Source organism: Amphiura filiformis, chromosome 11, assembly GCF_039555335.1.
Source record: "Amphiura filiformis chromosome 11, Afil_fr2py, whole genome shotgun sequence".
Lineage (NCBI taxonomy): Eukaryota > Metazoa > Echinodermata > Ophiuroidea > Amphilepidida > Amphiuridae > Amphiura > Amphiura filiformis.
Window position 1 is genome coordinate 54910671 of NC_092638.1, and position 12241 is coordinate 54922911.

Below are 12241 nucleotides of genomic sequence, written 5' to 3' on the forward strand. Positions count from 1 at the left end.
GTGTAATGAGTGGTTGTTTTATACGAGAGAGACAAAAGGCAGACACCCTAGGCTCCACAAAAACAATACAACAGATTAGGCTTACAATAATACATGTTTGTACACCCACATGTATCAGTAATATAATTGCTCAAACTCCAAATAATGATTTCTGCCTTTTATCTTTTTCATCGAAAAAGCCCCACTCATTTAGAGGCATATATACTTGTAGATGTTTTTCTACAGTATTTTAACTACAGAATCATAACTTAAAAAGGTTTTAAAGTGAATAATTACATGTGTGCAAAGATCAGGGCAAGTAAAATATAAAATCAGGCAAGTGGATTTTTAAGTAAACTTACCTGATGGGCAAGTGGAAATTTTACAATCTGTGAGGCCTGATTATTAGAGTAGTTGAAAGCCCTAAAAAGGGTTTGTCTCTTAAACACGCATGTGAACCTATTTTAGAATATTAAATTGTAGATCTATGCCACAGGATATTTTTGAACTGACGACAGTTTCACATCCTATCCTGGATGTTTCAGAAAAATCAAATGAATAGATTATAACTTTCAATTTGATGTATCAGGAAATTAAAAGTAAAAAAAAGGCCATTACAAGAAAAAGGACAGTAAAAAAACACAGTTAAAGAAATCCTGCATTTCCAATAGCGTATTTTACTAAAAAAAGAAGAAAAGAAGCATAGCATTAGCATACAACTAAATGTTTGACGGACAAACTCTCTTTAAAAGGGCATTTTGTGATGTACAGTATCATCCCCTACTTTTCTCAAAAAAAGTTGAGATTTGTATACCACTGTCCAAACCTCTAGCTACATAATGTTTATGTACAAAAAATTTCTTGCAGATTCAGCAAAAATATCGTGGAAATTGAATTACGTTCTGGTGCACCAGAACGAAATTACAACACATTGTCTATAGAGCAGTGTAATACACATAATCATGCATAACTTACAAACGCAAAATCAGAATCAACTGAAATTTTGGGAATAAGCTTTTTTCGTGGATATCTTCTGAAAAATGTCATAAAAAGAGGATGCTGGGATCACAAAATATTCCTTTAATAATTTCAGAGGTCATTGCAACACAACTTCATGATAATGTCCATTTTGGTCATTTTGAAAGAATTGCATCTAAAGAATTCCGGACTTAACTCCAGAATTCTATTTACATGCAGCCCCCGATTTAACCCACGGCACCGACTGCATATTGCCATGGGTGCCCACCCCCACTGCCGTAATGCCCTCAAATTAAATCGAAAGTCTTGAACACGATCGTTGATCTCTATTTTGAGCATCGTAACCCAGCTATCAATCACAGTATACGCAATAGTTTGTTGTGAATTAATATTCATCACATATTCAGCCAATCACATCGGCTTTTATATATACATATAATCTGACTTCTTTTTTCCGAATGGTCAGAGAAATACCTTCAGCGTACTATTGACCAATCAGAAACGCTGTTAGTAACTAAGCTTCCTCGTGTCGTGAATAAAATCCAAGCGCTGGGCAAATCAATTATATTGATCTCTCGATTAGCAAACATTGACTTCCCATTGCAAACCAATGACGATACCCTTCCGGTATCGTCTTATCTTGTACATGTGAGCCCATCTCTAGATATGTTTTGAACGAAATAGTTTCTATCCCGGCGAATTTGATCAATATTATTACCAAAGTTGCAGCTGTTTCATCGCTCAGAACTAGAGATCGCAAAATTTAAGTAAATTAAACTGTTTATTTTTGATTGCTTTGTATTATTTAAGCAGGTTTTTTGAGCAATCTGGTTAGTTTTAGTGTAAAGTCAAATTTTACTTTGGTGTCGAATTCAGCTGACAGCAATGCATCTATTCGCTTTTGAAAAATTGCCTTGGTGCCCATCTCTAATTTTCAACAGTTGCCGTGATGCCCTTTTGAAATATTACAAATTGCCGTGCTGCCTTGCCTTTTCAGTGAAAATCCAAGGCAATTCGTCGGCTGTATTCCATAGTGGCGTATAGTGATTTTTTGGTCATTTTTTTGAAAATTGGCACATATGTTTTTAATGATGTTCTCTTTCATTTTTTCTAAGTCTCATCAGTCATAATTAGCTAATTAATTAGTAATTAATTAATTAAATGTGGCGATATAGTTACAAAGTGACATTTTTGTATTCCATAGTGGCGTATCGACCATACGCCACTTTTTATACACATTTTATAATTATGAAATATCGGCAAAAATGAAAAACATCGTATTTCATAGTGGCGTACGCGTATCGGACCTATATGCCACTATGGAATACTTAACGATTTAAAAGTAACGCCATAGGGATTACACGGCGACCGAGGTGGCGTGTAACGTAAGGTTAGGGTATTGCGTTTTGTTCGTTTTCCATAGTGACGTATAGTTTTATTGTCAGTTTGCCAGCAATAGTATGTATTTATTTCTTTTGAAAAATATATAACAATAAAATCTATTTAGTTTACTACAGAAATTTCACATCATTTACAAAATATAATGAATGTCTGATTTACACAACTCGATTTTAAATTGGCATTTCTTCAAACCCGATTTTCTCGAAAAGTTGTTTATTCAGGGCGCCCCACTATACGCCACTATGGAATATGGACGACGAATTATCAACTTGCCCTAAAAAAGTTGCTGTGCCCCTTCAGATCCTTAATTCGAGGGCTGTGCAACGCAACTTCAATGTCCATTTTGGTAATTTTGAAAGAATTGCATCTTAAGAATTGCGGCCTTAACTCCAGAATTCTATTTATGTATTTGTGTCTCTGTGTAACAAACACTTGCCTCTATTATAATTTATCACAGCTACGTACTTTTCTTTATCTCTTGGTAATTGTGCTACTGTTGAAAAATAAATTTAAGTTTTAAATAAAATGTAGGACTTAAATTGATAATACCGGTACAGTAAGTAAGATTTACTTCAGTTGTTAATAATTATTTGCTTTTTGTTATTCAGCAAACAAACCTCCTAATTAAACTTGCTTTAAATTATCAAAACAAAATGTGGATCAGGCACATAACAAGCATTTTATTGTTGTCATTTCTCTCAATCCTTTAACAGCATCCAGTGGGACTCCACCATTAACAAGGGATCTGTCATCGGAGATAGAACAAGCCCGACCCCAGACTACCGGAGAGGAGGAATTGCAGCTACAGTTGGCCCTAGCCATGAGTAGGGAAGAGGCAGCGAGAAGAAGAAGATGGAGAGAAGTGATGACGTAAGACTGCAAATTGCTCTAAATGAAAGCAGGGATCCAGCGGTTAGATAATCTTTCTTTTCCTACATTTTCAGAGATGCCAACCCTCCCTATTTTAGAGGGAGGTTCCCTATTTTTGTTAACATTTTTGTCCATTTTGACACCCAAATTTGGCAACCTCCCTATTTTTGGCAAGTTTTGTGCCCTTGAAGTTGCATGTAATTTTGAAAACCTCCTTATTTTTTGTTTGAATCCTCCCTATTTTCTGGATGTTAATGTTGGCATCTCTGCATTTTGTATCATCTTCAAGTTTGACAACGTTCAAAAAAGATTTGAAAAATTAAACTTGCTCGATGGGGCAGGGTTATCTGAACTATTGGTTGTCCCAGACAGGTGATTTGTCAGAGCCTTATCTGCAGTGTTATAAATGGAGAGGAAATTCTCTTTTGATAATATAATCATGGCTCAAAAGTGTGAATTGTGGGTATAATGGAAATTGTGTAAAAGATTGGCTATTCTCAAAATGAATTGCGGATGTGGCGGAAGTTCTCTCTAAACGATAACATTTTTATGTGGTGAATTGTGCTGTGGTGTCGTCGGCAGAGTGCTACACTATCGTAAGTGCAGTAGAATGTAATAGCTGCCTTTTGTAAAACACCTATTATTTGCAGCACATCATTGTAAAGTGTTGATGTTCTGTATTACTTGCCTGAGGTCACTAAGCTAACCCAAGATATCACCTTTACATGTAGTTGGGTGTTTTTCTAGTAGACTTCTAGTGTTATTGGTTAAAAGTAAGTACATTTATTGAAATGTTGCAAATGGCAGCTATTACATTCTACTGCACTTACGATAGTGTAGCACTCTGCCGACGAAGTATGAATATAAAATGGATGAAATGTTTTTTCGTCTTTGTTTATACAGGCGCCGGCTGTAGGAGCATCCACACTTCTCACTATGGCTTCAGAACCGCAGATGTCTCCTGCTCACTCAGACCCATGGGGTGGGCCACCAGCAGCGCCGCCTAGCAGCGATCCTTGGGGTTCATCTCAAGCACCAACCGCAACCGCAAATATGCCCGCCATCCCCAATGACCCCTGGGCAGGTGGGCCTAATCCGGCAGTACCACCATCTACGACTGCTGTCGATCCATGGGCGCCAACACCAGTAGCTGCGGATCCATGGGGTGGCTCGCCGACAAACATACCACCGGTACAGCCAGCAACCGACCCTTGGAATCCTCCCCTGCCAGCGATCCGGCTTATCCTCCCCCTGCCAGTGACCCGTGGGGATCGACGACGACGGCACTGAGACCGGCGGATCCGGATGCCGAATTTGATATGTTGCGGACTGGAGGAGCCGACAGTCCACAATTTGGAGGTACATTGCAGCCAAGTCAACCTGCTGGGGATGCGTTTAACATGTCGGGAATGTCAAATGCTCTGGGTTTGGATGCGCAGAGAAAGAAGTCCCCTAAAGACTTTCTGGGTGAGAATTCCTCACTAGTTAACCTGGATTTGCTCATCTCACCGGCGCCGCAACCGACAGCTGCACCAGCTAACCCGTTCATGGGAACCGCACCAGCAGCAACGACATCGGCAGCGGCAGCAGCGAATCCATTCCATCAACAAAGGCAACCGGCACCAACAATAAATCAGATTAGGTCACAGCCAGCTGGTAATATGATGGGTGGCGGTGTTGGTATGTCAGCGGGGGTTGGAATAGGAGCCGGAGGTGGAGTGGCGTTACAACAGCCTTTGATGCCAATGTCAAACATGACCCCTTTAGTTCCACAATCACAGCCTGCACAACAGACCAATAACCCATTCTTGATGTAGGGCCTGTCTGCGCTAATGTACAGTAAAATGGTAAGTCTGGGGGTTGCAAGAATAACGATATTTCAAGCCAAAAATCAAATCATTGGCAGATTGCAAGACAATTGATATCGTGAGTGCAATTTTCATCTTTTTACAAGAGAAGCAATTTTGTGTTTTACAAAATGGAAATATTTGGATCAGTAGATTTTTGAGTAGGAATGAAATGGGCTCTAATCCTGTGTGTAATAAGTGCAGTTTAAGTTGTTCAGTTCTGCTGATGCCTGCAAAACCATTTAATTGGGCCTTAAAATAGCCTTCTGCACTCAAACTTAAAATGAGTTGAATGCATCATGTGTATCGTAAGTGCCATTTATGTTATTTTAAGTACCACTTAACGTTAGTCAGTGAACTGCTTAAACTGCACTTACTATAATGAAAGACTGAGATAAAAAGAATTTATCGCATCTGATGTCACGCGTCATCTGTCAATCAAACTCGAACACGGTTTGTTTACAAGTGGTCGTGATGATAACTTGCTGAACGTGGCGGTATAACCGGGCGGCCTTATTGTTAATTTTGCATCTTCAAACATGCAAACCATCTCAAACGTTTGGTATTTATAGTAGGAAACTTTCTCTCGCGAAGGCACCATGTCAACAATGCCTTGAAAAGCTGCTTTTTGCCTTGTAAATGTACGTAATTTTTCGCCATTTGCTGCTATTCCTTTTCTCCGATCAGCACCAGATAGATTGGTCTTCCTTTTACACGCTATAAACCTAAACCAATCAAGGATCGTAATTGACGGTGACATCAGACGCGATAAATTCTTTTTATCTCTGTCTTTAATTATATAATCAGAGACAACATTAAAGACTAGTTTGCTTCCGACATCAGTACAGCATTTTTGATCTGGTTGACAGGACGTCAAACACAAACTAGTCTTTTTAATTCAGTCTCGAATTATATGTCATATTTCATGAATTAAAATGCAATTGATTAACTTTCCAACTAAAATACATGATTTAGGTAAAGTGGGTGCTTTCAAATGCCCTTTCAAAAGTCATCAAAATGGGGGTGGGGTGGGCGTGGGCAAGTTGCCCTCCCTGCCTTGAAATACCGGGACCAAAATGGTGGGAGTAAAATACCGGGAAAACATATCAGACAAAAATTTACTTCACTTTTTAGATTCTCAAGCGCTTTTTTTGCAAAAGTAGCCCCAAAATTAAAGAAGTATTTTGAACCCCAGAAGGATTTTTACAAAGACCACACTACTCAATACAGTAATTCTCGCGTTTCATAATACGATGCGCCGCCAGTGGTTGCTTTTGCAAGTCCAACTTTTTTTGGCCTCCGGAGTCGACATCGCCGTGCGAAGCCATCATTGGATTTTTAGGCAAGTGCGATAATAATAATGTTAAAAACAGCTCCACAAAGGATTCTGTCTGATCAATAGATAGAAAATGGATCTACTATAATTGTAAATTGTTGTTTTAATGTGCATTTGTTTATATTGACATCTGAACACGCAATAACATACTGTTACTGTGTTGTATTAGTATTACGCGGGCTATGGATGTCGACGTTTTCCCAAGATGCACTGCATATTTTTGCCTTGCAAAAAAAAAAAAAAAAATGGAAGGTTTTATTTCAAACTCTAATGGTGACCCGCAGGTCAAATTGCTAGAATTGAACATTAAACACACCTAAACAGACACAATGCAATCAGCGCCAATATTGCAACATTGAAACAAACAACTATACGCACATCCAATCCAACCCAACCACATCCCCCAGTAGGCAATGAGGATAAAGTGCCTTGCCCAAGGACACAACACGTTGGCATGAGCGGGGCTGGAACTCACAACCTATGTATAATGAGTCGGACGCCTTATCCACTCGGCCACACATGCTCCCACAAAAGCAACCGCTGATGGCACATCATATTATGAAACGCGAGAATTTTCATACTTGTTCAGAGTTTGTGGATGTGCTGTGTTCGTGAAATCATGCTCCAGTCAGTGAACTGTTTAAACTGCACTTACTACATGTATAAGGCTAAAAAAAAAAGGTTATGTCTCAAAGCCCATGGCAGTTTCAAAAACGAATGTGAAATTGTGGTTGATTTACACAATTGAAGTACAAATATAATAATAATAATAATAATAATGAGAGATTTAATATAGCGCCCAACGCAAATAGCCTCTGGGCGCTTTACAAAACATAAAACCTAGGGAACAAAAAATTTAAAAACAATATATAGCCTAACTTAAACATACTATTACACATACACAATATTGCAAGAAAATGACCGGGTACATTGCACAAGATTGGAAGCACACAGCAACTCTTAGGTGGGGAGCCGAGCCGGAGAAGAAACAGAGCAAAAACAAGGCGCCGGCAAAACGCAGACCAGTCCACCACCCTGAGTCACTATGCAGGTCCAATCAAGTACAAATAATAATGGCAACAACAACAATGCATTAACAAAATTAAGTAAGTTAAAAACAAGAATCAAATCAAAAGCAAAATGATTCCAAGAGTCAGATCATGCAGTGCTCCGCAGCCGGAGGCACAGAAGAGAACGCAAACAAAAGGAAACGGAGAACTGCATAACCCAACCATGAGAAAAATACAGAGCGGCTTAATGGCAAAACCATCAGATTATATACTGAGTTTGATTCAAGGCACAATAATTAAAAATATAAATATTATATCAGCTAACAAGTACAATAAATATTATAATACAGATCTAAAAGCATAATAACTTAACATACTATTACACATACACACTATTGCAAGGTAATCGATTACATGGTTGTACAAGATTGGAATCACACAGCAACTCATAAGTGGGGAACCAAGCCGGGAGGAAACAGAGCGGACGCTAGGTACCGACAAAACGCAGAACACTCCACCACCCTGAGCTACTATGCAAGTCCAATCAAGTACTGATACAAGAGGCGGCATTAAAGAACCAAAACAAATATGCATGTCAAACACAGTGAACTAAAGCAACAGAAAATTATTATTTTAAACATGCTAAAATGACATTCAAAAGCAAAAATGATTCCAAGAATCAGATCATGCAGCGCCCATAACCGCCCTAAACGGACTGAAGCTAAGAACAAAACAAAAGAAACGGAGATCTGCATAACCCAACCAAGTCATAACAAGGCACATTTTCTTATAAAATAATTTTATAATATATCAGCAAACAACATACAGTAAATGCAGATTATACAATATAAAAGAGCAAAAACAAAGTGCTCTGTGACCGGCACAATAATAACAAGAATTCAAAATTGGCGACCCAGGAGAGGAGAGGTTACCAGCACATTCACTCTCAGCAAGTGCAACAGCAACTTGCTCCCTAGGATGGAAATGGTTAGTAGGCGCAACAGCGACCTACTCCCAACAATTTTGGCTGGGTTAAAATTGCACGACAAAACAAAAGTAAGTGACCGGCACCGGTGAGATGTAGAAATACCCTGGAGAGGAGAGGTTACCAGCACAATCACTCTCAGTAAATGCAACAGCAACTTACTCCCTATGATGGAAAAATGGGCAGGGTCAATTCAACACAATATAAAACAAAATAAACAATATCATGGTGGAACAATATACATTAATCAGGAAGCGTGAACAGATGGGTTTTCAAGTTGGTCTTGAATTGGTCGACAGATTGTGAACTGCGAATGAATGATGGTAGTTGATTCCAAAGAGATGGTGCGGCTGAAGAGAATGAGCGATAACCGTATGAAGCAGTCTTGAGCGCGATAGTTGGCGGAGGCTGCAAAAGCAATTCAGATGATGAGCGAAGAAGGCGAGTTGGCATTCGAATGACAATGATTTCCTTGATGTAATCAGGTGCTAACCCATGAATAGCCTTGAAGGTAATGAGAAGAATTTTGAATATGATTCTCTTCTTGACAGGCAGCCAGTGGAGTTGGCGCAACACAGGTTTCATGTGACAGCGACCTTTTACTCGAGTAACCAACCGGGCAGCAGCGTTTTGAATCCTCTGTAATTTATCAACTTCTGAAATGGGAAGACCGTATAACAATGAATTGCAATTATCTAACGCGATGTGATGAATGCGTGTACCAACTTCTCAGTAGATGGCTGATCGAGAAAGCTCCATAATCTTCCAATTTTGTACAACGCGAACGACGCACTCTTGCAAATGCTGTTGACATGCTTAGACATGGTCATGTTGGTGTCGATAACAACGCCGAGATTCCGTGCAGAAGATGATGTTAAAACGCGACGCCGCCAATATGAAGAGATGAAATCGGTGCAGACGGAACAAAACGAGAATTGAGGTGAAGAATCTCAGTTTTGCTGTCATTTAGCATGAGCATGTTTTTCACCATCCAGCACTTAACATCCTTAACACAGCGTTCGACGATGGGTATGACAGTGTCCGAATCACAAGGATTAAAGGTGATATATACTTGTGTGTCGTCAGCATAGATCATGCATTGAAGGTTATGGGCGTTGACAATTTCCTCTATAGGTGATATGTACATTGTAAATGCAAGAGGGCCAAACACCGATCCTTGTGGTGCGCCACGCGTCACGGGTCTGGGGTTAGATTGGGTGCCATCAATCAGAACTGACTGTCGACGCTCATGAAAGTAGGACTGAAGCCACTTCAGTGCCAGGCCACAGATACCGAAGCGATTCTGTAAACGACGAAGGAGTGCATGATGATCTATCGTATCAAAAGTCGCCGACAGATCCAACAGCACCAAGATGACTTCACTATGTTGATCTACGGCACGGAGGATGTCATTTGTGACCCGGATAAGAGCTGTCTCGGTGCTGTGGAACTGTCGATACGCAGATTGAGCTTTTGCGTGCAAGTCATTGTCAGATAGATATTGCTGAAGTTGAAAACAGCAGCACGCGTTCCAAGATCTTATGCAAAAAAGGCAAGTTGGATATTGGACGATAGTTCGTCAACACGTTCGGATCTAGCGTAGGCTTTTTGATCAGAGGCGAGATCAGCGCAGATTTCAGCTCAGCAGGGATTTCGCCACGAGAGAACGACTCATTTATAATTTCGGTGATGGCAGGTAAGAGCGAATCAAGCATCTCTGCAAGTAGCCATGTCGGAATGGGATCAAGGGTGCACGATATTTTTGAAGACTGCATGATGATCTTGCGAACTTCGTCATCAGTAACCTTACAAAACTTTACAAGCTCAGTTTTGCAGGAATCCGATATATCGACAGACAATGTTCCAGGATCAGTGCTGACAAGCTGCGAGCTTAATGTTGTCCACCTTGGAATCAAAGAAATCTTGGAACTGCGTTGTGAGATCGTCTAGAGAGCGAGAATCTGGTAGCATTTTGGCTGGCTTAGCAGTGGCGAGTTTGTCAACAGTCAACAAATATCAATTGTTTTATACCTAAACCATGCGAGTATCAAATCAAGTAACTTTTCTTCAAAATTTGTCTCAGAATTTCATGATTTTACGGCAAAAAACTAAAAAAACAATTTTTGAAAAAATAAAAAATGACTTTGCTATTTCAGCTGACATAGACGTGCTAAGAAAAACGAACGTGCGCGTGGGCTTTGAGACATAACTTTTTTTTTAGCCTAATCAAAGATAAAATTAAAATAGCTTAGTTTGCTTCTGACTATAATCAAAGATAAAATAAACAAGACTAGTTTGCGTCGACCAGATCGAAAATGCTGTACTGCGCAGGTCAGCAACCAATAACGCCACGCCTTTGCCTTGACGTCAGACGCAAACGAGTCTTTTTAATTTAGCCTTTGATTATAGTAAGCACAGTGTACATGTGCAACATATTTCCCTTTCTCATATATGCCTTAAGGGATGGGGTATGAACGTTTGGACAGTATTTATTGTGGGACATTAGAGCACATCAGACATATCGAATTGTATTCTGAATACGAAGAATGTCCTGATGATATCAAATAATTTTGATTTTTTGAAATTCGCAATGTAATACACATTTTATGGCAAATCATTAAAAATTGATATTTTTGATATTTAACAGTATTCGAAGTAAACTTTATAAATCTGATGATTTATACTTAAAGTGTATGTAGGTGGGATGAAAAGCCGACGATCAATTGAAAATTTTGACCTTTCGTATTGAAGATATGGATTTTTTCCCAAAACACCAAAAAAATTGGGTCTTTTTGGGAAAAAAATCCATATCTTCAATATGAAAGGTCAAAATTTTCAATTGATCATTTGCTTTTCCTCCCAGCTACATACACTTTAAGAATATATCATTAGATTTATAAAATTTACTTCGAGGACTGTTATCAGAAATGTGAAAAATATCAAATTTTAATAATTTGTCATAAAATTTGTATTATATCGTGGATTTCAAAAAATGAAAATTATTTGATATCAGAAAGACATTCTTCGTATTTAGAATGCAATTCGATATGTCTGATGTGCTCTCATGTCCCACAAAAATACTGTCGAAACGCTCAAAACGCTCATTCCAGATCCCTTAAAAGGATGAACTGTCTAATGTCACTGTGAATGTCACACACTCTGAACATTAATTGAAAATGGTTTTAATTTGCTCAAAAATATGGTTTTATTGGCTTAATGTATTCCATGTTTTTCTCTTTCCTTTATATTTTACAGAGCTTTCATATTATCCTGCTGTGCTGCTCTACTCTTCTCTCCTTGTTGCCAGTCAAACATGTTGCCACACAACCAGATAGTAAGCCTTACAGTAGTGCACTGCATCAAGAGGACCGGAGCAGTGAAGAAACCAAAGTTGCTGCTAGATTTGTCTTCTTTTTCCCCCATCTCATAAAGGAAGTTGATAGAATCATACAAGTAATGATAAACACAAACAACATCTATTATATTACGTACATTAAGACCATCTGCTGGGAATGAACTGCACCCACATTTAGTATCCGTTTAAAAATATCCATGTACCAAAATTATGTTTATATGGTCTACACGTTGATATGGGATGAAACATGGTATAATTTTATTTATATGTATGTGGTGGAGAATTTTTCAGTCTGGAATTGATTTATAGTAATTCAGGAAAATGGGCTATGGAAGGCATGACCTTAATTTTCCACTGCAGTGAGCTTGTGAATTACAAATGGGGCTCCATTTGAAATCTATAACCCCATTTGAAATTCACACACCCTGTGTGGGAGATTAAGGTCATGTCTTCCATAGGGGGTTTATGGATGTCAACTGG

General features: G+C 38.9%; 1 protein-coding gene and 1 long non-coding RNA gene across 2 annotated transcripts in view; both read left to right on the forward strand.

Moving 5' to 3' along the window:
- The window catches only part of LOC140165016 (epsin-2-like), a 40097-nt gene extending 28047 nt beyond the window's left edge, over nt 1-12050 (forward strand). Inside the window, 5 exon segments of the mRNA XM_072188426.1 lie at nt 3072-3194; nt 3197-3270; nt 4132-4512; nt 4515-5075; nt 11662-12050. Of these exon segments, the coding sequence (XP_072044527.1) occupies nt 3072-3194; nt 3197-3270; nt 4132-4512; nt 4515-5045 (1109 nt within the window). The 3' untranslated portion in view covers nt 5046-5075; nt 11662-12050.
- Nucleotides 1-12241, forward strand: part of LOC140165031 (uncharacterized) — a 181753-nt gene that overhangs the window by 155373 nt on the left and 14139 nt on the right. The window lies entirely within an intron of this gene.